Source organism: Cricetulus griseus, chromosome 4 (genome assembly GCF_003668045.3).
Source record: "Cricetulus griseus strain 17A/GY chromosome 4, alternate assembly CriGri-PICRH-1.0, whole genome shotgun sequence".
NCBI classification, from domain to species: Eukaryota; Metazoa; Chordata; class Mammalia; order Rodentia; family Cricetidae; genus Cricetulus; species Cricetulus griseus.
The window spans coordinates 157,565,321-157,593,316 of NC_048597.1; the positions used below are offsets into that span (position 1 = coordinate 157,565,321).

Here is a 27,996-nt window from a genome sequence, read left to right on the forward strand (position 1 = left end):
CCTCTGAGGGCAGGATTAAAGGCATGTGCCACCACTGCCCCAGCTTGTTTGTTTTTTGAGGCAGGATTTCTCTATGGAGTCCTGCATGTCTTGGAACTACCTATATAGATCAAGCTGTTCTTGAATTCACAGATTCTCCTGCCACTGCTGAGATTAAAGGCAGATGCCCCACATCCATCCGGTTATACTTCAAATTCTTCATGATTGTTTGCTTTCGAGACAGGGTTTCTCTGTGTAGCTTTTGGAGCCTGTCCTGGAACTCGGACTGTAGACCAGGCTGGCCTCAAACTTACAGAGATCCACCTCCCTCTGCCTCTGCCTCTGCCTCTGCCCCTCTGCCCCTCTGCCCCTCTGCCCCTCTGCCCCTCTGCCCCTCTGCCCCTCTGCCCCTCTGCCTCTGCCTCTGCCTCCCGAGCAGCCCCGCAACCCCAAATCTTAACAGCACACTGAAAAAACAAACAAAACAAAACAAAACAAAACACAGTTTTCCCTTGTGGAATCTCTTTTGGGGTCTGTGCATCCTTTTTCTGTCCTTGTGCAAGGCAAAGTGCCTGGCATACGGAGGGTACTCAATCAATGTTGATTCAAGAAACTGAGGCAGGAGGATTCTATCAAAGTCGTGGCTAGTCTATACTGCCATGAAAGAATGAATGAATGAATAAAAAAATAAATAAATAAATAAATAATGAAAGAAGGACTAGCAGATGAGAAGTGTAATATTTGTTCCTTCTTGCCCTGCCGGCGCTATGAGAAGGCGCTCCTACCAGGATCTGCAGAGTGAACTCCATCTCGGCAGAGGGCATCGCAGACCCCTCTCAGCCCCGGAAGCTGGGCTGTCTGCCATGGGAAGACTACACTTCCCAGCGATCCCAGGGAAAAGCAAAAACCCTTTGGCTTTGACAGCCACCGCCACAAGTCTTTCCGCCTCCCCAGCCTTCCTGGGTGCTGGGAAGCGGGAGCAGGATTATGGTGGCCTGAGCAGCCGACGCGGCCGCAAGAGCCGGGAGCCCCTGTCTGTCCTCTCGCTGGGGACCCCGCCTGAAAGACCCCCAGAAAGCTGCGAGCTCAGATCGCCATGCCAGCCCCTCCCAGCCCCCCAGGGGCCAGAGCTCCCTGCTGAGGCTGGCAGTCGCCGTCCAGATGTAGCTGGGTCTCGGATTGCCACCGTTCTCTCCTCTAGTGAGCTGCAGATTTCTCCTGCCCACTCTCCACCGCCTGGACCGGGATCTGAATGAGGGGTCTGCAGGCTCTGCAGTCCTGATGCCTCCAAGGCCGCTTTCCTGAGAGAAGCCACCACCACCCAGACTTAGGGACAGGCAACAGGGACAGTCGCCAACCGGAGCCACAAGGCCCGGGCTCACCATGGCCCCGGCATTGCGCTGGCTCCTGCTATGGGTGGGCTCGGGAATGCTACCTGCCCAGGGTACACATCTTGGCATCCGGCTGCCCCTTCGCAGCGGCCCGGCAGGGCCACCCCTGGGCCTGAGGCTGCCCCGGGAGACCGACGAGGAATCCGAAGAGCCTGGCCGGAGAGGCAGCTTTGTGGAGATGGTGGACAACCTGAGGGGCAAGTCAGGCCAAGGCTACTATGTAGAGATGACTGTAGGCAGCCCCCCACAAACGGTAAGGTGGTCAGGCCTGGTAGCCTTCCTTCCTGCATGATAGAGGGGTGACAGGGTAGGGGTGAAGCAGGCTGCCCTGCTAAGATGGCTTGCTCGGTGGGTGCTGCAGGGCAGACCCCTTCCCAAGCTATTTCTTCAGGGTTGGGTAGGGAGTAGTCTTTCCCTTTCCCGCCTCCCTTCACTGATGTCCCAGTCCCAGGGCTGACTGCCCTCCTCTCACTGCCCCGTTCTTCCCCCCAGGAAAAGCACTTCAGTGGTGGCACCTGACCCTGGGGAAGGGCCAGGCACAGGGACTCTGTAACAGGTGTCAGCACCCCTTTGGGTTCTGGCCAAACTGGAGTCTCTCATATTCCATCACCCAACTCTCCCCCCTTCTCTAGTGTTCTGGGGGGAATCTAAGGCCCCCACTGTCATCTTCTGAGAACCCAAGAATCCTGGCACCATTTGGACAAATCGGCTCCTAACTCCCAGTCCAGGCTGCCACAAACCAGCAAAGTGAAAGCCAGCCCAGCTGACATCCAGGGAGCCTCCAAGTCCCAATAGACTCTGGCTTCCCCCAGTCCCTTCCTCCTCTTCTACCCCCACTCCCACTCTCTACACTCTGGCCCCTCCCCCACCAGTGCCTCAGAACATGGCCAGAAGGGAGTTGAACTGAGTCTGAGAACTGATAAGCCTAGGAAAGAAGCCAGAACTCTCCGAAATGGAGGGGAAGGCAGCCATGGAGAAAGCACTTTCCACTGCCCCCATTTTTTTCATCAATTGCCAAGGTGCCTCCAAGGTGGCTGGTGGAGGTTTCGTCCTCTGCCTGTGCTGACTGGGAGTGTGGGCTTGAGTCAGCTACCTTCCATGTAGGGTTCCTGGCTGACCTCTGAGTGCATCTGCCGCCTCTGTGCGCCAGTCTGGTACTGGTGGCAGTGTGATTCTGTATATGCTTCTGTGTGTCACCTTGAATCTGATCCTGTGTATGTCTGTGAGCTCCCTTCAGTGGCTCCAGTCTGTGCCCACAAAGCCTGTCCATGGAGGGTGTGGAAAGGTGGGAGTATGATGGGGTCTGGAACTTCCTTTAACTCAGTCAGTTGGATATGGGAAAACCACAAACCCCTATCTTGCTACCTGAGAGGAGCCAGCCTTTTTAGGTCCATGAGACTCAGGCTTGTTTTGGGGGTTCTGCGGTCCTGGTCTCCTGCACTCACCCCTCATCTTTGCTGTGTACCATTACTTCCCAGAAAGAGTATGGAATCTTGAGTATGGAAGCTAAGCCAGAGTTATAGAGCCAACAGAAGGCAACATGTCGCTGAAGGGGACATGTGGAGACCTGGGACTCCAGTGCTGAGCTGTGCAACTGCACAGATCTATGATACAACCAGCAAGGACTTTAGTGTCAAGCAGGCCAGGAATCTGGGCTCTGCCTATCACCCACAGCTTTCTTTTCCTAGCTGTGTGGCCTTAGGCAACTTATATAACCACCCATTGGCTATTGCCTTGTCTTTAAAATGTGGGAAATGAGATCTCCTTTGCAAGATAATTGTGAGGATTAAATGAAACCCTGTAGGGGGAGATGCCTAGAAGAACGCACTGGGTTGACTGACCTCCAATAAACATTACCTCCTCCTTAACTGGCTCGGCCACCTCTGCCTCTTTTGTACTATGCAATGAGGCATAAAATCTGGACCAACATGTTGAATACATTTGAACTGGGGGACCAGTTGCTGTACTTCCCTGGTCCCCTGAAATGCTGTATAGATGCTCCAGTCCAGCCCTTGGCAAATAGTAGTTGATTGGGGCTAGTCAATAACTCCCTGCTTCAGAGTAGCCAGCAGTGGGAAGCCTGAGTTGAGGCACCCTGTGGTTGCACGTGGCTCTGCCCCAGACCCTAGTCTAGCCAGCCTCTGCTCTGTGACTATTTTGTTCCTCTCCTGGCAGCCTGTGGGAAGGAAGAGCATTCTTCTTACCTGATGGGGCTATCAGAAGCATGAAATGAGAGCAGATGGCAGAGTTCTGTGAATGAGAAAATGCAGGATTTGGAGGGGTGCTTTCCATGCTTTGGGGTCTGATCTACAGAAGATACACCTTATGCACTAAAGGCTTTAAAAAGGAAGTAAAATATAAGTTCTGCCTTAAGGGCATTCATAGCCTTGAGAGGCACTGATATATGGAAGCATAAAGAATGACGTGGAAGATAGAGTTGACTCAAGGTACTTGGTGGAGTAGGTGTGTACTGAATGTGGTCCTGGAGGATGGAAAGGAATGAGGCCATTCCCAATCAGGACCTGGCACCTCTCCCACCACACCGTGATGGCATCTTGCCTGCTTCCCACTCTAGCCCACAGACTAGAGAGACCAGAGATGAATGAGAGGGTGAGTTGTGCATTAGAGCTCATACATGTTTGTTCAGGAGACAAGAGGAAGCCAAGCCAGTTGGTATTATAGGTTGATGCTGAGACCAGATCAATTTGGATAAATAAAACTGAGCCAAAATGTCAAAAAACCTTAATTGCCAAGCTATATGGTTTGGACTTCAGCTCTGAGGGGAAAATTGAAATCATTTGTAGTGGAAAATGATATAAAGCAAGCAAACAGATGTCTGAATTTTAGGAAGAATGAAATATAAAGCTACAGGAGGCAGGAAGCTCACAAGAGTTCAGGTGTAAGGTACTGTGGAGAAGATGGCATGAGGCTGTGATAAGAGGGAGAGAGAGAGGACACCAGGATGCAAGGAATGACCCAAAGTAGATGAGCAGCGCTTGTGACATGATGTGAAAGGTAAAGAAGAGGCATCAGGGGTGACTTTGTGACTCTGACATGGCATGTTGAAAGAAACAGACTATTGGTGGACGATAATAGAGGCAGGAAGGCATAGTTTGGAATGTACACATTTTGGGGATTTTGTTTTATTTTATTTATTTATTTATTTATTTATTTATTTATTTATTTATTTTTTGAGACAGGGTTTCTCTGTGGCTTTGGAGACTGTCCTGGAACTAGCTCTTGTAGACCAGGCTGGTCTCAAACTCACAGAGATCCCCCTCCCCCCCCGCCTCTGCTTCCCGAGTGCTGGGATTAAAGACGTGCACCACCAACGCCCGTCTTGTTTGATTTTTATTAAGTCTGCATATCTTGGTTTGTTTGCTTTGCTACATCTCTCCCACCTTTCTATGTAGCCATGGCTAGACACAATTAATGAGCCTTCTGCCTTAGCTCGAAGAGTGGTTGGACAAAAGTGTCTGCCGTCACACCCAGCTTCTTATTTTGCTATGTTTGTTTGCTTGTTTTTGAGACAGGGCCTCACTTTGTAGCCCTGGCCCACATGAATTTACTGTGTAGAACACGCTGGCCCCCAAAATGCTGAACTCAGAAAGACCCACCTGCCCTGGCCTCCCTAATGCTGGAATTAAGGGAGTGTGCCACCAAGCCTGGCTTATTCTGGTTTTTTTTTTGTTTGTTTGTTCTTTGTTTTCTGCAATATATATATATATATATATATATATATATATATATGCTCTACATTATCACAGCTTCCAGAAGAAGTAATAGGCTCTGAAAGTTAAGCCATTGGTCAGGTGGTGCATCAGTAAGCTGAGACCCTGCCTCACTCTTTGTTCCCCCTACTATTGTCCTGAATAGCCTAATGAGCCACCCCCCCCCCCCCCCGCCTGTGATGTCTCCCTTACAATTGCATAGTGTGCTATAGCTATTTTTGTTTCCTTCATCAAGCTTCAAGCTCTTGGGACTAGGGACGTAGCTCAGTGGTAGCACACTAGCCTAGCATGCAGGTGACCCTGTGTTCATTCCCCAGCACCACACAACTTAAAGTTCATATTCTTTTTCTTCTACATTTATTTATTAATTACTTAGTGTATGAGTGTGTGCATACCACAACCTCACAACCTGCATGTGGAGGTCAGAGGACAACTTGTAAGAGCCAGTTCTTCCCTTCCACCATGTGGATTCCAAACTGAACTCAGATAGCTTGCCAGGCTTGGCTGCAAGCACCTTCACCCACTGAGCCATTTCACAAGCCCAAAAGTTCATATTCTAATATGCACGATAATCTCCAGGTCAGACATCTGCTGAACGAATAAGTGAGCTACAAGACATTTAAATAGAGCTATTAACTGGCCTTGGTGACTCAGACCTGCCCTCCCAGCTCGTCAAGGCTGAGGCAGCAGCATCACAAGTTCAAGACTTACCTTGTGGCAGTTTGGATAAATTAACAAGACCCTGTCTTAAAAAAGAAAGAAAAATAGCCAGGCATGGTGGCGCACACCTTTAGTCCCAGCACTTGGGAGGCAGAGGCAGGTGGATCTCTGTGAGTTTAAGGTCAGCCTGGTCTCCAGAGTGAGTGCCAGTATAGGCTCCAGAGCTACAAAGAGAAACCCTGTCTCAAAAAGAAAAAAAAAGAAAAAAAGAAAAAGAAAAAAGAAAGGAAGAAAGAAAAGAGAGGGTGGGCTAGGAATATAGTTTAGTAGCATAGCACCTGCTAGCATGTGTGAGGTCCTGGGTTCAGCCCCACTATCAACTGATGTGGCTTAGGCTGGCTTCAAGCTCATTATGTAGCTAAGAATAATCTTGAACTTTTGATCCTCTTGCTTCCACCTTTCTAGTAGGATTATAAGTGTATACCAACATACCTGATTTAGAGGATGCTGGGAATCAAATCCAGGGATTCGTGCATGCTAGATAAGCACTCTGCCAATGAGTTGCAGCCCCAGTCCAAAACTGGGGTTATTGTTTAAAGAGAAGGTTTTAAACATATACAGAACTGGGGCACACTAGCACACCCAGCACTTGGGAGGTACAAGCAGGAGGGCCAGAAGTGAAAATATAGCTAGTTTCAGCTATATAGAAGGAAAAGGTTTTAATGTAGCTATAAGGGCAGTACTACTGAGAGGGACATACTTTTTTTTAATATTTATTTATTTATTTATTTATTAGTTCTAGTTAGGGAACAAGCTTGTTTCACATGTAAGTCCCTTCTCCTTCTCCCTCTCCCTCCCCTCAGAGACATACTTTTTTAAAAGGAGAGTGGGGGTTATGGAGATAAATCAGCCAGTAAAGTGCTTGAGAACTTGAGTTCAGTCCCTAGGTCCCACATTAAGAAAAGCTGTGCATGGTGGCATGTGTTTGTAATCCCAGCACTGGGAGGCAGAGCCAGGCAGATCCCTGGGACTCACTGGCCAGCCAGCTACCTTGGGCAAGTTCCAAATCAATAAGAGACCTGGTTTTTTGTTTGTTTGTTTGTTTGTTTGTTTGTTTGTTTTAAAAAAAGATGTATGGCTGATCCCTGGCCTCCAAATATATGTGTATGCACTCCTGGTTCTGCCTCCTTGGTGCTGAGATCCCAGGCATGAACCACAGCTCATTAATTTCCCCCATTTCTATCCTGCCTCATTTTTTAAAAATGAAAACACACATCTCATTGTGATAGGATAAGCATCGTTGACCTAACACAGAAGAATAATTTGTTAGGAAGGAAAGTTGGCAACAGTCAACTCAGTATGATAAATATTTATTGAGCACCTGTTGTGGAGAGCTTTGCAATTTGGTGTGAAACAGGAATATATAAACACCAGTGGCATCCAAGAACAGTGAGTCTAGGAGGTGCACAGAGAAAAATCGCTACTTCTGATAGGGTATAGGTGTGCTGCCCTGCATTATGGAAAGAGGTGGGAAGGGACGCTTCAGGAAGAGGTGTGCAAGCTGTGGTGAGAAGCTGGGAGTTGTAAGGAGATTGTGGGGCTGCGTGGAATTGGGGCCTTGTTTTAGAAGCAGCTGGCAGGCCTCATAGGACTGTGAGAGAGGGATGGTGGTATCTAATTTTGGTTTCAGGAAAACAACTTCATTGTGGAGGAGGGCTTGGATAGGGTAGTTTGTGAGACGAGCATCTGTTTGGAGACAAGGGCCTGTCGAGGGAGGTGGCAGTGAGGGGAGAAAGGAGGGAAGGTCTCAGGATGCCAGCAGTCATAGTGCAATTGAACCAGCCCTGTTCTGTCCCTGGGAGTTAAGAAGTAAGAGAAAGGGCAAGGGAAGGCCTTGGTCCCTTTTCCCTAACCTCTCAGCTTGTTTGTATAGGTGAATGGCAAAGGGGCAAGCTTTTAAAAACTGATACAGTTTACCAAGTTCCATACGTATTTATTCTCCTTCCTCTTTGGGGTCAGGGGAGCCCCGTGAGACAGTCTTACACTTGTACCCCAGGCTTTACTATAACTCACTATACCGCCCAGCCTGACCTGGAATTTGCAATAATCCTTTACCTCAGCCTCCTGGGATTGATTACAGGTGGGAGCCACTGTGCCTGGCTCCCATAGTTACTTTTCTAGTCTTATAATGAGGCATAGGTATTAGTATGCTCATTTTGATAATAAGGAAACTAGGGCTAAAAGAGATTAAGGGGGTTTAGTGAAGTTACCCAGCTAGGAGGTGGAGTTGAAGTTCATATCTTTAGTTCCAAGTACTAGCACTGACTTAATTTCCATTTTATAGTCTTGAGCACGTTGATTGACTTGGAGATGCTGGTGAACCATCCTTATGGGTGAACCCAGAACAACTGGCATGGGTATCTGGAAATTGATGGGAGCTAGGACTCAACAGGTAGACTTGGGAGTCATCACACAGAGTCAGCAAATGATCTTGTTCTTTGAGAGAATAGTGAGAAAATAGGATGATTGGGAGAGGAGTATCAGGTATAGACACAGAAAGAAAACAAGAAATTGTGGCCTTCCTGGGCTCAGCTACAGGCACTCCTCTACCCTCCCAGCTAAAGAATTAAAGATTCATTTGGGAGAGGGGAGTGTTGAGAAAGATATCCTCTGACTGAGCATTTCAAGACATTTCTAGTAAACAGCAAAGTAGAAAATTGTAGTTGAAATTCAGGAAGAGCTCTCCCAGGGAAGCCCCTACCACTTGAGTCTTTCTGCTTTAAGCATGTTCTCTCTCCCTCTCTCTCTCTCCCTCCCTCCTTCTCTCTCTCCCTCCCCCCTCTCCCTCCATTTCTCCCTCTCCCTCCTTCTCTCTCTCTCTCTCTCTCTCTCTCTCTCTCTCTCTCTCTCTCTCTCTCTCTCTCGTGACTGGGCAAAAGCCAGGCTGTTTTTCTGGTTCCAGAATGAGGTTCTCCTAGCAGGAGTTCCAGAGGGTGGAAGTCATCCACTGATATTGGTCCACTGTGTCCTGCTGGTTCTTAGGAGGGCAAGCGAGGTGGATGTTAGAGGAAGGATGCTGAGTCATTAGTCTCAAGAGCATTTTGACCCAATGAGTGGAGGTTCCTAGGCTGCTCTGTCATCCTGTGGTTGCCCTCTCCACTGTCCAGTGTAATCCCACTGTGGCCAGCATGGCTGCCTTTGCTGAGATGTCTGTCCCCTCAGGGTCAGTGACTCCCACCACTAATTCCTTTTCAGCACCTGTGGAGATTTTGCAGGCAACAGAAGAGGTGAGTCCTGCTTTCCCAGTGGGTAAGCATGACTCAAAGACCAGCAGGAGACTGAGTTTATGCCAGAGGAAGGACTCACTATCCAAGAGAATCAGGTAGCTAATAGCTGCTATGGGGAAGGGTTTTCCAGGTGAGTTCTACAGAGAAAGAAGGTACAAAAGAGGCTTCAGGAACCAGCACTTGGGTTGGGGATGTAATACTGGTAGAGGCCTTTGGTTCCATCCCCAGCACCAGAGTAAAATTTAAAAGCCATCATGTTGAGCAGGGTGGTGGTGGCACACGCCTTTAATCCCAACACTCAGAAGCAGAGGCAGTTGAATCTCTTTGAGTTTGAGGCCAGTCTGGTCTACAGAGTAGGTTCCAGGGAGACAAAGGCTGTTACACAGAGAAACTTGTCTTGGAAAAGAAAAACAAAACAAAAGCTGGCCTTTGCTGGAGTAAGCTATGCTTGTTCCCAGGTACCAGCTACTGCCTAGAGAGCAAAGAAAAGCAGAGGATGTAACTAGAGCAAGAAGTCTGTGTGTCTCAGGTTAGCTGCTTTGTTAAAGTAGAAGGGAGTTGAACAGATACGGTTGCAGGGCAGTCTGAGGCAGGAGCAAGCTGTTGGCCATAAGCCATTTTTAGCTGCTAACCTCAGGCTCCTTGTGCCCTTCCTTGTCCCTTCTCTCAGGTTTGGACATTGAAGAGATTTGATCAATCTCACTTAGCAAGGGTAACGACCAAGCAGGCCTGGAAAACCATGGCTGCACTAAGAAACACAGAGTCCCAGAGGAAATTCAGGCTATGTTCATGGGCATTGTGGGCTGCAGTTGCCATAGCCACTCAAGTGATCTGCTAAGGCCCTGAGTTTGAGAATAATACCTGTCATCTATAGGGAACCAACTGCAGGAAATGAGAACCAGTGCAGTGTAAAAAGTCAGCCAGGTATGGCTGGGCAGGCCTGTAATTCTAACACATACTTGTGGGCGGAAGCAGGAAGATTGCCATGAGCCTGAGGGCATTCTGGACTACACAGAAAGTTTCAGGCTTGCTTTTTCTACAGATAAAAGACCCTGCCTCAAAAAGATAAAGTGGTGTGAACACCTGCTGGCCCCAGGGAATTGTTAGGTAACAGTGGGTGCTCCACTCCTAGAAGCGTCTTGGGATAGGCAGGCAATGAATCAATGATTAAGTGACAATGATAGCCAGAGAAGCCAGGTGGTGCTGAGGACCTGCAGGAAGAGGAGCGTCATCTTGGCAGACCCTTGTGAGACAGGATATTTGACCATGACTTAAAGCTTGAACAGGTGTCAGGCACGCTGCAGGAGAACATGCCAAGCTAAGGAAAGGAGCCCAGGCGAGGTCATCACACTCTTCAGAAATGTCACAAGAGGTACAGTGAGGAAGGGGAGAGTGGGAAGAGAAGCTCCTTGGGAGTGACCCAGGGTTAGTCAGTAGCCCTTCAATGCCAAGGGTCCCAGGATTTCATTCAGATAGGTTGCCTAACAATGGGCAACAAACCACCAAATTACTGTGGCTTAAAATGCAAGTTATTTTTCAGGATTCTGTGGGTTGGCTTGAGGTTCTCCTGTTTGAAGCTATTCATGTGACTATTTACAGCTGGCATGTCAGCTAGAGACTGAATTGCCCCAACCTGATAGGTTTGTGGCTCCACAATGTTTTTAAGGAGGCAAAACTTGGGCTACCACACAGACTCACTGGTTAGGATACTAAGATTGTGTGCATGGGCCTCCATTAACCTCTACTTGCCTTGCTAATGTCCCACTAGCCAAGCGAAGAGTCACTGTGGAGGGAGCCTCACAAAGACTTGTACAGAATGTAACCATCTACCACACACTTCCTCTCCAGATGGGAGGGACCAGAAAGTCAAGAAGATGAAAGACCACACTTAAGGGTTAGTTAGAGCCAGTGGAGGCTGGTACTGGGTTTCTAAGATGGCCACATTGCTCACACTCCCTGCATCTGCTCCCTTCTCTTCAAAATGGAAGAAATCCCCTCTACCCCCACCCCCCATATCAGCTTTACACCAAAGGTTTGTTCTTGCTAACCAACTCTCAGCTTGGAAGTGCACACAGAAGAAAACAGATGCCTTCTTTGGAAGGAAGACTTGGGAGGTAGAACCTCTGCCCTTGAGGCTTGCAAAGGCTGCAGAGCCTGAATTGGCTGCTAGGAAAGCTTATGGGGCAAGGAAGATGTTTGTTTTATTCTTTTGCTATATTGAGGATAGAACCTGGGCCCTTGTGCATGCTAGGCAAGTGCTCTAGCCCTGAGCCAACCACTAGCCTACATTGATTATTCTTAATAATCTATTGTTATTTATAACTAAAAAATAACCCATCTGTCCAGGCTCTGGAAGGCACCTTTCATCCAGGTTCTGAGCCATCCCTGTCTGTGGGGGTCAAGCCCTATGGGACTGGAGGAACCCTGAGCCCACCTTAAATTTGCCAGCCTCACATTTACTGCATCAGCTAAGATCTATGGCTGAGCACAGCAGAGTGAGCCTGGGCAGGTGTGCCTCTCCCTGTGGGGCTTGTTAGCTCTTCCCTAGAAGCCACCTTCTCTCAGAGGCCCCCAGGAGCACATTTGTTTGTTAAGTGATTGGCACTGACCTAGTCCTGACCCCAAGCTAAATCTCCTGGGCACAGGACTCCTAGGTCTCCCTAGGCCAGGCAACAAGGTGGCCTAAACCCAGCCTCTCATGTCAAGCCAAGGGGATGGGTAAAGAAAGGAAGGCAGACCATAAAACTAAACAGCTTCTTAGTGGGACTTTCTCTCACACTGTCCAAGAAAACAAGAAAACAGTTTTTCAAGAAACACCTATTGCTTGGCAGTGGTGGCCACATCTTTAATCCCAGCATTGGGAGGCAGAAGCTGGTGGATCTCTCTGAGTTCAAGGCCAACCTGGTCTACAAGAGCAAGTTCCAGGACAGATAAGGCTACACAAAGAAATCTGTTTCAAAAACAGAGAGAGAGAGAGAGAGAGAGAGAGAGGAGAGAAGAGAGAGAGAGAGAGAGAGAGAGAGATACAGACACAGACAGACAGAGACAGAGGCAGGCAGGCAGGCAGGCAGGCAGGCAGACCTATTGCCAGGGCCAGGCACCAGGATACCCAACTAGGGCTACACTGAGGAGTTAAAGCTCTTAGACACAGGGGAGGTGAGAGGCAGAGGCAGGAAGCCCCATTTATGCTGAGGCTTAAAGATGAGGAAGAAGGACACAGAAGAGAAGATCCAGGCAGAGCTGCAGCCAGTGCCACTCCCTCTGTGGGCACATGAATGGCAGACAGGAACTGGTGTGGTGTGGTGTGGTGGGGCTTGGAGGCCTGTCTGAGGCTAAGTGTGCAGGCGGGGTGGGTTGGAAGTGCCCTGGAGTGTGCAAGCTAAACATTTTAATTTTAATAGTGAAGGGAACCTGCTGTCTTAGGAGGGAAACTCGATCACCTTTACCTTGGGATGGTTACTCAGGCCACACACAGTACAGGAGAGACAGAATGTCGAGGTCAACAGCAGACATGTCAAGATAGTTGAGATTGCGGGCTGGAGTGATGGTTCAGTGGCTTAAGAGCATATGCTGCACTTGTAGAGAGGGTTCGGTTCCAAGCACTCACATAGTGGTTCACAACCATCTGTAAGTCCAGTCTGACTTCCTTGTCCTCCTGCACACACCTGGTATACTAAAATGCACACATACTATATACATACGTATATCATTATATATCATATATACAATGTTTTATATATGATATGTAAGTTGAGATGGAGAAATCCTGTGATATCCCAGGGTAAAATAATGCTAGATGGGCCAAAGGGTGGCAGAGGAGATGGGAAGAAACAGAGACCAGAAACTCTTTGAAGGATGGTGACTGGGAGCACTAGAGACAGATATGAAGAAGGAGTTTGAAGAGCCTCAGGTTGTTGCCTTACAGAACAGATTGGATGGTGGCCACCACTTACTAATACAGGGAACACTGAAAAGGAATGGATTGAGGCCAGCTTTGGTCATTCCTGCTTGGAGATGCTTATGGGAAAGAGTACTGGAGGAAAAAGCCAAAGCTAAGCTGGGGTATGAGCCTGTGAGAGAAAAGATCTGTGAGGGAGAAAGGATCCGGGGGGGGGGGGATGGATCTGTGAGGGAGGAGCCTGAGAGGGAGAGGATATGAGAAGGAGAGGAACCGTGAGGGAGACAAGAGAGGACCTGAGAGGTGACGTGGGGGGTAATGTGAAAGAACTCTCTCGTGTTTGTCCCTGTGAAATCATTGGTAACTGTAGTAAGGGCTGTTTCATAGTGGCGGGATAGAGGCAAACCCAGTTTTAGAATGGGTTGAGAAAGAGTGGGAGGTGAAGAAAATGAAGACAGCTTGGCTGAGAGCTTAGGTTGTGAAGAGAGGGTAGCTGGAGGCGGGTGTGAGATTTGGGAGGGTTTGTGTTGTTTTTAATGAAGAGCCTCAGCATTTGTAAAGGCCAGTGGGAAGAATTCAGACATGATGGTTGAATCTGCTTAAGAGACAGGGGATTGTGTCTAGAGTAGGTGCCCAACATAGGAGCAAGGAGGGGAGTATCTTCCTCCCCAGCCCAGATTAAAACTGGGGGCCTGAGGGCAGGAGTAGCTGGGGCAGCGTCAAGCCCAGGAGGGCTAGAATAATGGATTGGGAAAGACTGGGTGGGCCCTGGGCCTGGGAGATAGGAGGTGAGGCTTCCATAGCTATTCCCCCCCTCTGTCTTGTTTGGCAATGAGAGTACTAGATGGCTCAGTTCCTCTGCCCCAGGCCTACACCAAGCTGAAAGGGAGAGGCTGCCAAAAGCTGCCCAGGGGGCTCAGTTAGAGCTGTTGAAAGACAGGCCCAGAAATCACTTCTCAGAAGCAGTGGAATTCATAGGTGGAATAGCCAGACACTGCTGCAGAGGGAGTCTCAGTGGTTTCGTCTGGTTTCCCATCTTCTTGTGGCGAGGGAGAAGCAAGAGCAATAGGAGTCCGAAGCCCTGGACTAGGACATGTGTGGGGACTGGAGTGAGGAAGGTTGTTCTTTCTTGGGCTTAGTTCTGGGTTGTCTGAGAGAGACCTTCCTCAGATGAAAAAGTAAGGCTGGGACTGGAAGACAATGAGAGGACTGGTACCTTGTGGTAGAGAAGGGAGCAGCCTGAAGAAACAGAAAAGGCCCTTTACAACAGGGTCCCTGGATAAAGGCTCCATTTTAGTGTAAAGATGTTGCCAATCTGCTAGAGCTGGCCTGTGCACACATTCCAAGTAGTCCCTCCCATGCACAGGCTACAGGGCTGTGTCGGGAGGAGACCCATTTCTGGTGCTAGGAGCTAAGCCCTAAAGTAGGGAAAGGGGTCCTCAGGAAGTGGGGGGGGGGGGCGGTGAGGCCTTTTAACCATTAACCCAGTTGGTTGAAATCTGATGTGTGGAGTCTCTCAGCTCTATTGATTTTCTCTGAAAGCACAGCCACTGTTAACTGGTGGCTGCCCAGAGACTAGGGAGAGGCACGGGAGTAGAGGTGGGAAGAAGGGAGCAACGAGGGACATGGGGACCCAGCCAAGAGTGGGAGCTGGGGAGGAGGTCTGAGATAGGGTCTGAAGGTTGGAGGAGGTCAGGAAACCAAAGCGGGCATTGGAAGCAGTCCACACAGCCACACAGGTGCTGCTTGCTGATCATTGAGTAGCTGGGAAAGGTCTTGGTAGACAGAACAAAACAAGCTCAGAGGAGCATGGTAAATTGCTCCAAATGACTAGCAGAGCTCTGTTGACTTCACTGAGAAAGGAAGTGAAGGCCCAGAGGAAAAGCTGAGGTTAGAGGAGAAGCAGAGGCTAGGGGAAAAGCTGAGGTTAGAGGAGAAACAGATTCTAGGGGAAAAGCTGAGGTTAGAGAAGCAGAGGCTAGGGAAGAAGCTGAGGTTAGAAAAGCAGAGGCTAGGGAAGAAGCTGAGGTTAGAGGAGAAGCAGAGTCTAGGGGGAAAGCTGAGGTTAGAGAAGCAGAGGCTAGGGAAGAAGCTGAGGTTAGAAAAGCAGAGGCTAGGGAAGAAGCTGAGGTTAGAGGAAAAGCAGAGGCTAGGGGGAAAGCTGAGGTTAGAGAAGCAGAGGCTAGGGAAAAGCTGAGGTTAGAGTAGAAGCAGAGGTGCTAGCTTTGGGAAGTCAGATTCCACTGACAGACTGCTGGCTTTTTCCTGAGGACAGGGCCCTTGCCTTTTCTCTGCTCCTAGGATATAGCAGACATACCAACAATAGTTTGGTGTGGCTAAGGGAGGGGTCAGGCCATCAAAGCCTTACCACACCAAGCCTGCTATGCACTCCAGACTCTATGCCGATCACCGCAGTGACTACTTTTACAAAGATAATTTATCTGTGAGTTGCCTAAATAGGAAGATGGGGAACCCTCGGACTAAAATTTGCCTCCAGATAGGATAAGGTTGAAGGGTGTTTGTGTGGTAAAGAATCAGGGCTGCTACAGCTTGGATCTAAACAGTACCCCAAAGGCTGATGGATTTTCAGCTTGGTGCTGGTAGGAGTTAGTAAGGTAACTGGAGGTACACTCTAGGAGGAGACATCAGAACTCTGGCTCCTTCCACTTCCTTTGCTTCTTGGCTGCTATGAGATGAAGAGGTTTCCTTTGTCACATGATGTACTATGTTGACACAACCCAAAGCAATGTGGCCTAGTGACCACAGACTGAAGCACCTGGACCCTGAGCTCAGCACGGTGGCATGTGGTTATAATCTCAGCAATCTGGAGGTAGAGGTAGAATACAGAGATCAAAGTCATTCTCAATTACAGAGTAAGTTCAAGAGCCAAGCTGGGTAATAGGAGACCTATCTTTCAAAAAAAAAAAAAAAAGTAAATTTTTACATCTTTTCTCTTCATTGTGTCACCATGATGGAAAGCTAAGACAAGTCATGGTGACAAGTGACTAGAGGTGAGGACAGGTGAAGTATTGGATGGTTTGCACATGTATAAACCTTATGACTGATTCTTCATAGAATGCATATGTTGGCATGATTTGCAGGCAGGGGTTCTGGCTCTGTGATATCAAAAAGTCCCCTACTGTACATTTTTGCAAGTCCAGGTGAAGGGGTCAGTGACTTCAACCAGTTTGAGTTAGAAGCTGTCTCCAAGTTGGAAAAACAATTAAACAAAACAAAACAAAACAAAAAACAAAAAAAACCCTAAACAATCCTTACCAAGGTGACCAAATAAAAGAGGCTGTCAGGAATTTTTTACTTTATTATTTAGTTAAGCCACTTCTAAAACCAGTGATGAGCATGAGTAACTAAAAGCAAATGAAGACACAGAGTTTATTTGCATTTTTCATAAGTTTTAATATTTTCTTTGGTTTTTACACTTTAAGGAGAATGTTTCAAGCCTCTTTAAAAAGAAAAAGAGTATCATTCAGTTTACTAAGAGGACTCAGGTACAAAGTGAGGAGCAGGGGACAGGATAGACAAGATGCTAAGAGAAAGAGCTGCATAGCAAGGAATGTAGACACACTTGTCCGTTCACCCTTAGCCATGGGACTCCTGGATCCCCACTCACTCTGACAATATAAGTACATATAAGCTTTAGTAACACAGACAGAGGAGAAACTGCTTTATGGGGTATGGGATCCTGTACATCAGGGTACCAATGTGTCACCCCCCCAATCTTTCCTTGCCAGTGCCAGTTCCTGGAATAGCATCTGTCAGAACCAGAGAGATGACCCAGGCTTCCTCCTGGGAAGCCAGGGAAAGGGAAGGAGTGGGTGCTGAACATGGAGTGGGTCAGCTCCAGCAGAGGCCACTTGATAGCAGAGAGAACAGAGTAGCTCAGATGACATAGGGAACACTAGCATTACACAGACAGAAGTAGAATCTCTGAGGTTCAGTAGGACCCCCAAATTCTGTTTATCTGGCCTTGGTTCCAGTGCTGTCAGCCTGGCTAGTCTATGCAAAGTTCCAGTGGGACCAGCGTGTCCAGAACCATCTGTCTGCAATGTCTTTTCTCTCCCCTTTCTCTGACAGCTCAACATCCTGGTGGACACGGGCAGTAGTAACTTTGCAGTGGGGGCTGCCCCACACCCTTTCCTGCATCGATACTACCAGAGGCAGCTGTAAGTCCTGGGGAGGGGTGGGAGTGGGGGATTTTCCAAGGAGAGAGAAGGTGCAAGAACAAGAGCCTTTCTTCTTACTAGGGAGGTGGGAAGTAAAAGGAGGCAGCTGGGGCCAGGAAAAAAGACATAGGGTGGGTTGAGGGGCAGCCAGGAAGTGCTCCCATACTGACATGGGGCAGCTTCCCACGGGAGGGAAAGGAGGGAGCAGCCCCAAGGCTCCCAGAGCAGAACAAGAAGCATTTCATTCTCTGTGTGGACAAGTAAGAGGACTAAGCTAGCAAGGCATGGCGCACACCTGTAATCCCAGTGCTCAGCAGGCAGAGGTGGTGCATCTCTGAATTTGAGGCCAGCCTAGTCTACATAGTGAGTTACAGGCCAGCCAGGGTTACACAGAGAAACCCTGTCTCAAAGAAACAAGCAAACAAAAAAGAGGGCTAAGTGTAAGCTGAACAGGTTACAGTGGTTAGTGTCTTTCACCATGTTCTCACCCAGGGGCCACTCTGAATTGTTATGCATGATTTAAGCATGTAAAGGACCTGGGCATGATGGTATATACCAGTAATCCCAGCATTTAGAGGAATGCTGAGACTGTGTAGTCTATATAGCAACTCTCAAAAAAGCCAAAAAGAAAAAAAAAAACCAAAAAACAAAAAACAAAAGTAGGGGAGCTGGGGAGAACTTACTGTGAAAACAAGAGAACTGCATTCAAGTCCCTAGCATCCACATAAAATCCAGGCATGAGCCGGGCGTCGGTGGTGCATGCCTTTAATCCCAGCACTCGGGAGGCAGAGGCAGGTGGATCTCTGTGAGTTCAAGGCCAGCTTGGTCTCCAGAGGGAGTGCCAGGATAGGCTCCAAAGCTACACAGAGAAACCCTGTCTAGAAAAACCAAAAAAAAAAAAAAAAAAAAAATCAGCCAGGCATGGCTGTGCACACCTGTAACCCAACATTGGCAGATTGAGATGGGCAGACCTGGGAGCTTTCTGGCCAGCCTCGTTGAAACAGCCAACTTCAGGCTCAGAGAAAGACCCTGTCTCAAAAACTAACATGGAGAGCAACAGAAGACACCCCTTGTTCATCTGTGCACACTCATGTGAATACACCACATAAACAAAAACTTTACTCTTGAGTTTTAAGAAGCCAAAAACTATGAAGGAAAGGATCTTTCATGGACCCCACTGAATTACCTCTTCTGGTAGCATCCTAAGTGCCACCACTGGGTTCCACTTGGTGGTGGGAGGTAGCCTAGAATGGTAAAAGGGAAGAGAGACAGTGGAGACTGATGTGGATGGCCTCTATCATCAAGGCAGAATGAGGATGTGGTGAGGGGACATCCAGTGCTTGGGACACGTCTGTGTGAAGACATGAGGAAGGTATGACCTCTACACTCTTACATCCTAACCTAGAACTTGTAGGCAAGTACAAACTGCTGTTCTGTTTCCTTTTTCCCTGAGAACACGGTTGGGGAAGGAGTGTGGGTAAGCTCAGTGAAGGACATTTCATTCCAGGTCTTCATCCAGTCCCATCACTGGCCAGCCCTGGTTAATAACATGATTAAAACACAGGTGAGGGCATCCCATAGCAATGAGTACTATTCCTCTTGCCTGCTCTGCTGAGATGCTTGTTCCAGTCTTCTCTAGAAGTTCTTACATGGCTTCCACAGTCCCTGCTGGTTGTTTCTCCATCATGCAGGTGGTACCACTGAGCCCCAAGGAAGCAAGAGAATCAATGGCTCCTTTTTTCTGGGAGCATGCTGGAACTAGGGTGGGGGAGGAGATGTTCAATAGCTGTCTTTGCAGTAGCCGCAGACACAATGCACAAAAGCCCATCTTGTTCTTCATAGGCCTGAGCTTCAGGTCCAACAATATGAACTATGGAGACAGGAGGGCAAGCCCCCAGCTAGAACTTCCCTCATCTATCTGAAGAGTTGCCTTACATTCTGTTCTGGGTGGTATGTCTAGGGTGGTTCTGCTGAGCAGATTCTAGAATGCTGTGGGGGTAAGGGGACATTCGGAACTATTTTTGATGACACATACCCATTGTTGTAGCTTTGCAGACACAGATCTCTCTTTTTACAGGTCCAGCACATATCGAGACCTCCGAAAGGGTGTGTATGTGCCCTATACCCAGGGCAAGTGGGAGGGGGAGCTGGGCACTGACCTGGTGAGCATCCCTCATGGCCCCAACGTCACTGTGCGTGCCAACATCGCTGCCATCACTGAGTCGGACAAGTTCTTCATCAATGGTTCCAACTGGGAGGGCATCCTAGGGCTGGCCTATGCTGAGATTGCCAGGGTGAGAACCACGCCTGGATCTATACACTGTTGCTTGTACATATTCACTGCATGGCATACAAGGAAGGAGCCAAGAGAGAAGGGGGAAGAATGAAATGAAAGGGTAAACATGGGACTGGAGAGATAGCCTAGTGAGTATAGTGCTTTACCTAGCAGTCAGGGGAACCTGAGCTTAATCCCCACAACCTACATTTTCAAAAACAACTGGGTGTAATAAGTGCACACTTGTAATCCCAACTCTAGGAAGGCAGAGTCAAGTAAATCCTGGGGCTTGTTGGCCATTAAATCTAGCCTACTAGACCAGTTCCTAGCTAGTGAGAGACCCTGCCTTAGAAATCAGGGTAGGATGCAGCTGGAGAGACAGCTCATCAGCTAAGAGTACTTGCTGCTCTTCCAAGGGACTCAGGTTTGATTCATAGCACCCACAGGTCAGTTCAGAACCACCTGGAATTCTAGCTCCAGGGGATTTAATGCCTTCTTCTGGCCTCTGCAGGCACCAAGCACATACATGGTACATACAGGCAGGCAAGCAAACTACCCATGCCCATAAAACAATAAATTTTAAAACAAGTTAGGACTGATGAGGTGGCTTGTTGGATTAGAACCCTTTCCACCAACCCTGAGAACCATGTGGCAGGAGAAAATTGATTCCTGCCCATTGTCCTCTCATCTTCACCCCCAGGCTGTGCTGCACATGTTAGTACACACAAAACACATGCTTTTAAAAGGTACACAGATTCTGAAGAATATCCAAGGTTGTCCTTTGGTTTCTACATGTGTGTGCATGTGTACACACACACACACACACACACACACACACACACACACACACACACACATGCACGCATGCATGCACGCACGCCATAAAGGAGGAGGAGGACCAGGACCAATTTGTTTGAAGGGCTGTAAACAAGGCACGAGGTGGGATTGTCATGGAAGCAGCTGTGATAGGTACAGGAGGCTATCCCCAAGTATGAAAGTTTGACCATGTGGGGATAGATGTTAATTCCTATGGCTTGCACTTGTCTATTTGCGTCGCAATGTCTCTTAACCCTTGCTCAGCTAGATCTCAGTACCTCAAGTAGATCTTTCCTGAGAAACATCCCCAAGTTTTGACCTTGCACTTGAGTATATACAGGCAGGAAGCTGACCTCTGTCTGTTAGGGCCCCTGCACAACGATTTACTCCTGTGTCTTTCTGCTACAGCCCGATGACTCCCTGGAGCCCTTCTTTGACTCGCTGGTGAAGCAGACCCACATTGCCAATGTCTTTTCCCTGCAGCTCTGTGGCGCTGGCTTCCCCCTCAACCAGACTGAGGCACTAGCCTCAGTGGGAGGGAGCATGGTGAGTAGGTCCTCAGAGGGGTCACATGTCCTTGCCCTTGGGCCCAGGATCAAGAAACCCCTTTATACTCCCAATCCTACTTCCCTTCTTTCCTTTTTCCGGTTGTATCTTTCTTGCTTTTCTTGAAAGGAGCCAAGTCACTCTTGGATCAGAAACACTTAGGTACATTTCAAAGGAAATAAAAATTAGACCTGTTAAGATTGTTGTTCCAGAGCTCACTACGTAGACCAAGTTGGCCTAAGTTGTAGCATCCCCCCTCCTTCCATTTTCCAAGTGCTGGGATAACAGGTTTATGCCACCAGACTCAGTTCAAGCCCATTTATTAATTAGGACAGTAACAAGTGATTCTCCAACAAGCAAAGAAAATAAAATTTATGAAAGCAGCATATAATCAATTCTTTCTGCACTTATTGTGCTAGCTTAGGTTATTTTGGTTTTGGTGACAGGGTTTCTCTGTGTAGCTTTTGAGCCTGTCCTGGAACTCACTTTGTAGACCACATTGGCCTTGAACTCACAAAGATCCACCTGCCTCTGCCTCTCAAGTGCTGGGATTACCACCACAACATGCCTGCTATCTTATGTTTAAATAACTTTCTGTCAAGGGCTATGGGATTTTAATACAAATAATACTGAAGTATCTCTTCTCCTGAACATACTTAAGACACTAAAAATTACCATGCACAGGGCATAATGGGATTAGAAAGAAAGATAGAAAGGGTGGTGTGGAAAGGATCTTGGCACCCCCAAGAAATGGCGATCTTATTTAGTTTCGGGTGACCTGCTCCCCTCCTGTGCTAGGACTAGGACACAGGAATCTGTCTCTTTTTCTCTTAGATCATTGGCGGTATTGACCACTCGCTATACACTGGCAGTCTTTGGTACACACCCATCAGACGGGAGTGGTATTATGAAGTGATCATTGTACGTGTGGAAATCAATGGTCAAGATCTGAAAATGGACTGCAAGGAGGTAATAAAACGGAAAGGGATTCAAGTGAGAGTAAGGGGGTTAGACCCATAGTGTGAGAGTCAAGACGCTGGGTGGAGAGGGTGGAGGACTGAACCAAGTCAAAAGCTTAGCCATCACATAGCAGTCCCTGAGGTGAAGGGCAGGGCCTGGCAGTAGACCATGTAGCTTACAATATAGTAATGAAAACATGGAACTAGTTCCTGTCTGGACTCTAGTCACTGTCTTTCATGGCCTCGGGCAAATCTGTGAGGTCCAAGGTAGGACCGATCTGACTCTAGCCCTGCTGTTACTAAGTGCTTTTAGGCTCCTTACTCCTGTGTGTCAGTCTCATCTATGAAGCAGAGGTAAAAACAAACTTTCTCAGACACTGTGAAGGCCCAAGTCAATGTACAAAGTGTTAGTCCCTATGCTTCACATGCTGCAAATGCCAACATTTGGAGTCTCTTTTCCTAGATTCCTTTTTTTCTCCTTTTACATTTTTTTTGGAGGGGGTGCATATGTGCCACAGCTTGTGTGTGGAGGTTAGAGGACAATTTTCAGTAACTAATCATATGGGTATCCCTGGGATTGAACTCGGGTCATATTTGGCATCCTTACCTGTTAAGATAGCTCAATAGTCTGCTTTTTTGACTTTTTGAGGTAGGGTCTCATGTAGCAGATGATGGCCTCAGACTTGCTATATAGCTAAAGATGACCTTGAACTTCTAGTCCTGTCTGACTCTCAAGTGCTTTACAGGCATACACCACCATATACCACCATGCAATACTAGGGTTCAAACCCAGGACTTCAAGCATACTGAACCAACCTTCTCTACATTATTATGTGTTAAATAAGAATAACTACATAAAAGTACTGGAAGAAGTTAAAAGACCACACAAGGCATTTTGTTTAGATTTGGAGAACACCTACCTGCACAAGGTAATGAAGTTAATACTTACCAAGTGCCTGGGATCTGCTAGGAACTACTAAGTGCTTTCAGTGTGTTGAAAATCCTTATGATAATCTTTGAGGTAGGAACTGTTATTATCTTCAATTTAGAGACAAGGAAACAGGTACACAGAGGTTAAGTAACTTTGCTCAAGGAGGTGTATAAAGCTGAATGCCAACCCTAGCAGGACACCTAGCTGTCAAGACTCATCCCTCCCAACTCTACCTCAGAAAAGCTCTTTTGACCCTATGTTCTCCTTCCCAGTACAACTATGACAAGAGCATCGTGGACAGTGGGACCACCAATCTTCGTTTGCCTAAGAAAGTGTTTGAAGCTGCAGTCAAGTCCATCAAGGCGGCCTCCTCGGTCAGTGGACTCAAGACAAAACAGTGTCAGAGTCAGTGACAGTCACATCCTCAGCAAGCACCAAAGATGTCTATACATAGATCCTTCCACTCAGAGCACTTAGAAACTGGTGTTGGTCTGTTGACTCAGCTGGTACCTTTCTTCTTCTTCTTCTTTTGTTTTTTTTTTTTTTTTTTGAGACGGGTCATGATTGTAATGTAGGTTAGCCTTGAACTTGATATCTTCATGCCTCGGTCTTCCAAATTCTGGGACCCACAGGCAATGTGAGCTGCCATGCTCAGTAGCCCTACCACAAATTTATAAACCCAGTATCCCACTTTCTTCTCCCAATCCTTGTCTATAGTTTACCTTTGCCACTGTAAAAAGCAAATAGCGGTACTGTCACTGCAATTATGAACACAAGAGGAGAGGTGGTCAGACAGGCTGATTCCTCACATCCTCTCTTGTCAACAGACGGAGAAGTTCCCCGATGGCTTTTGGCTAGGGGAGCAGCTGGTGTGCTGGCAAGCAGGCACTACCCCTTGGAACATTTTCCCAGTCATCTCACTTTACCTCATGGGTGAGGTCACCAATCAGTCCTTCCGCATCACCATTCTTCCTCAGGTATGTCCCCAAGCTGAGGCAGTGGGGTGCCAAGAAGACAAAGTGTGTGTAGTAAACAGACATGGCTTCCTACAACTTCAAAGACAAAATAAATGTCTAGAGGTAAAGGGGTCTTGGAAAATTCAACATCTCAGGGCTTGAGGAAGAGTTAAGTGCAGATGGCTAGAAGGCAGAGGAAGGTGGGAGGACAAAATAAGATGACATGATCTCACCCTGTGGCTCTTTATCCCTAGCAATACCTACGGCCGGTAGAAGATGTGGCCACATCCCAAGATGACTGTTACAAGTTCGCCATCTCACAGTCATCCACAGGCACTGTTATGGGAGCTGTCATCATGGAAGGCTTCTATGTGGTTTTTGACCGGGCCCGAAAGCGAATTGGCTTTGCTGTCAGCGCTTGCCATGGTGAGAGCACCAGTGAGGAGTGTGGGGTCAGTCTTGTCATGTTCTCCCTGTCAGCAGCTAGCATACCCAGGTCCCTTTCTGTTTGGAAAGTAGTATTCATTGCCTCTGGCTAATCAACTGTGTGAAAGCAAGGGCTGAGGCTTGCTCTGGTGAACCCTGCCTGACAGGGAAAGCACTATTGGAAACCCAAAACAGCTAGAGCTTTACAGGTACTTGGAAACCCTAGCTACAAGGGCGGCTGGCTGTCCACAGTGAGGCTGAATGCTACCACAGAAAGGTGGCAGGGCTTTGTGGTTGGATTTTCATGGTGACACTGCTAAGTGTGTAAGGAGCTGGATTTTGGTCAACTCAGAACTGTTGACTTTTTGGTATCACTTCTACTGGATGGGAAAATGGGAAAGCCTTGCAGTTCCCAGGGTTCTGGAAAGAGAAACAGACCTCCCCCAGCACTGGCCCCTTTTCCACTGCTCACTCTTTCCAGGAAGGGCTCTGCACAGCCTCACTTAGGTGGATCCCAAGGGTCCTTGTCAGGAAGCTATTTTAATTATATAACCCAAACTGCTCTATGACAATAAGAGCTACTGGTTCATCTCCACTCTTTATCCAGTGCACGATGAGTTCAGGACGGCGGCAGTGGAAGGTCCTTTTGTTACACCAGACATGGAAGACTGTGGCTACAACATTCCACAGACAGATGAGTCGACACTTATGACCATAGCCTATGTCATGGCTGCCATCTGCGCCCTCTTCATGTTGCCACTCTGCCTCATGGTATGTCAGTGGCGCTGCCTACGCTGCCTGCGCCATCAGCATGATGACTTTGCTGATGACATCTCCCTGTTGAAATAAGGAGGCCCGTGGGCAGATGACAGAGATTTCCCTGGACCACATCTGGGTGGTTCCCTTTGGTCACACACGTTGGAGACACAGATGGTACCTGTGGCCAGAGCACCTCAGGACCCTAACCAACCTGCCAAATGCTTCTGCTCTGAAAGAAAAGGGAAAGCTGACAAAGGTGGGTTACAGGGCTTGCACCTGTAGGAAACAGAAGAGGGAAGAAAGCAGCATTCTGGTGGCAGGAATACCCTTAGTCACCTCAAACCTGAGTTGGAAATTCTGCTGCTTGAAGCTTCAGCCCTGACCCTCTGCCCAGCACCCTTTAGATTCTCCAACCCAACGTATTCTTTCTGTCCTTCCAGAAGTTCTGGTGTTACAACCAGGCTACCCGGCACGTGTCCCCGTGGTACCCTGGCAGAGAAAGGGCCAATTTCATTTCCCTGCTGGCTGAAATCAGCAGAAGGAAATGCAGTTTGTCAGTTGCTTTAGTGATAGGGACTGCAGAATCAAGCCTACACTGCTTCTTGAGTTAAACAAAACCAATGTGATGCGATGTTTGTACTCCTGGGGGCAGTCAAGATAGGAGAGACAAGACAGAGACAGAGGAAGGAAAAGGCAGAAATATAATCACTTTTTAGTCCTAAATTTAAACTCATCTCCAAGATAGAAGCCCATTTGGACTAAGAGAGGTGTCTTTCCACAATGTGTCTGTGGTTGCAGCCTGAACCGAAATGAGATGGGGAAAAGGGTTTATTAGCCAAAGAGCTCTGTTTAAAGCTGTCTTCAAGGAACAGTGCCCATGAGAAAGTCCTACTGGATAGATGAATTCCTACCTTGTTAATTCCACCTGTCTCTACCTGCTTCTTCTACATGCTAGGTGGCACTGAAATGTCCCAACCCCAAGGTCCCAGGTGCCCTATGGGACAACAGTTAGAATACTACAGGGCTGGGAATTGTCTTCCCGGCATAGGTTCACTCCAACCGAGGTGCTAAAAGGAACAGACAGGAGAATTCTCCTATCTGTTTCACAAAGGCAGAATCCTGAAGATTCATTCAGCAGGTATAGGGCTGATGCCTTTGCCTCTGCCTGGATTTTGTTTTTATTTTATTTTTCTTGCCCAATGGTACAAAGTGGTAGGATCTTTATGGTGTCCTGAGTTCATTACTTTCTTGTCCTTCCAGTGGCCCCTTTATTTATTTGGCTAAGGCATCATCACACATTGGCTAGTATTAAACCACGAATGTAAGAAATAGAGGGCTTTTTGACTGTCATTGCCTTCAGTATCTAGGCTGCCTGGAGAAAGGATGGCAGCCTCAGAGCTTCCTTACCTCCTTCTCCACCTTTCCTGATTGAGCAGTTTTCTGTCCTGCTCTCTGCTGCCCCTCCCAATAGTCCATGGGTACCCAGGCTGGTTCTTGGGCTAGGTAGTGGGAGCCTCACTAATTTCTTCCCTGTCAGTTCTAACACAACAGACATGAAACCAGTGTTAGTGGGAAGAGCTGAATTTTCCTGGGACACCCGCTGCATCCTATCCCTATATACTCTATACAATGCTTTCAGGTAGGGGACCTACCAAGCACGGAATTGATGGGGGAAAGGGAATTACACACAGGGCCTCTGGAGTTGCTGGCCCTAGCCAGCTGCCCACAAGCCATAAACCAATAAAATAAGAATACTGAGTCACAGTTTTTCAGCTGGGTCCTCTTCATTACCCTTGCACTGGTGCTGCTCTGGCTGAGTGGGAACACCCCACAACCACAAAAAACTACCAGGAAGAGTGGAGACTGTCCGCTTCCAGCTCAGAACCTACAGTGTAAATAAGCTTCCAAAATCACTACCATGAAATGAAAATGCCACATTCTGCTTTATAATTCCTACCCATGTTGGGAAAAACTGGCTTTTTCCCATCTTTTTCCAGGGGGGAAAAAACACTCAACCTAGTTGTTATTTACCCTAGTAACTGGTGTTCATTTTTTTTTAAGGGGAAAATTTGCATTTATTTTTCTTTTGATGGTTAATTCCTTTGTATCATAAATCTATGAATTATGTATAAAACAAAAAATCTTGACAACAGCTTCTTGCTTGTAAAAATATGTATTATACAGCTCTATTTTTAAAGTCTCCTGAAAAATTACTGGCCTATCTCCACACTGCATGTGGGGCTTTTACCATTGAGGCCCAGTGGGCAGAGGTGATGGGGAACAAGCATGCAAAATTTGAGAGTTTTTCTGACTGTTTCTCTACAAGGAATAGAGCCACACTGACGAGGCTCTAGCTGCAGGGACCCACTTGCCAAAATGTAGCCTTCCTGGGGCTTGCTATTCGTCCCTGCTTTTTTCTCTCTACTCTTTTGGCTTCAAAGATTTTTTTGAAAAAGACAAGTAATTTTTAAAATTTTTTTTCTGAGATAGCATCTCATTATGTAGACCAGCTGGCTTCAAACTTGTAGCAACCTTCCTGCCTCTGCCTCCTGAGTGCTGGGATTATAGGTGTGTATCACCACTCCTTGACAGAAACCATATATATGTGTGTATGTATCTGTGTCTGTGTGGGGCTTTGGGGGGGATGTTGAGATAGGGTCTCGTGTAACCCAGGCTAGGCTTGGATTCCCAACCCTTCTGTATCCACCTCCCAAATACCATGATTACAGGCTTGGCCATTATGCTTGGCTAGACACAATATTCTTTATACTCACTTCCAATTTACAGTTTTCAGGGGACACTGAAAGGTACTACCCAGCCAGTGCCAGGCTGCTGCACAGCAGAAGGGACAGAGCAATTTTAAGATTCTAAAACAGAGAAAATGAATCCCCCACATGAAGAAAACAAAGGAAGTTGTCTTTCATCTTGTCACCTTTTCTGTTCCAGACAGTACCAAACTGGAGACAAGAAGACAGAAGTACTTAATTAACCAAAGAAAGTAGGTCACCTGACCTCTAAAAGGTTGAGTACTCAGGCCATTCCATTCCCCTTTTAAGATGCCAAGGTAATCCTGGGAAGTCCAGTTCCCTAAATATGCTTGTCAATCAACCTGAACAAATAAGGCAAGAGAAAAGAATTCATCCATGAGCTCATAGGCAAGGAAGAAAAAAAAAAAAAAAACAAAGAGAATTTTGTTAGCTC

General features: G+C 47.5%; 1 protein-coding gene across 1 annotated transcript; it reads left to right on the top strand.

The window, feature by feature from the left end:
- The first annotated feature begins 1,362 nt into the window (after nt 1-1,362).
- Bace1 (beta-secretase 1) lies at nt 1,363-27,992 on the top strand. The gene is made up of 9 exons (XM_027412039.2): nt 1,363-1,623; nt 17,039-17,127; nt 19,205-19,421; nt 20,627-20,764; nt 21,599-21,733; nt 22,927-23,028; nt 23,482-23,631; nt 23,865-24,036; nt 24,644-27,992. Exons 1-9 carry the CDS (start codon nt 1,363-1,365, stop codon nt 24,883-24,885), a joined length of 1,506 nt encoding a protein of 501 aa, XP_027267840.1. The 3' UTR covers nt 24,886-27,992.
- Nucleotides 27,993-27,996: the final 4 nt, after the last annotated feature.

Coding starts and splice junctions, on each gene's coding strand:
- Bace1 (XM_027412039.2), top strand. CDS start 1,363: ATGGCCCCGGCATTGCGCTGGCTCCTGCTATGGGTGGGCTCGGGAATG. Junction 17,128..19,204: donor CGATACTACCAGAGGCAGCT/GTAAGTCCTGGG, acceptor CTCTTTTTACAG/GTCCAGCACATATCGAGACC. Junction 20,765..21,598: donor CCTCAGTGGGAGGGAGCATG/GTGAGTAGGTCC, acceptor TTTTTCTCTTAG/ATCATTGGCGGTATTGACCA.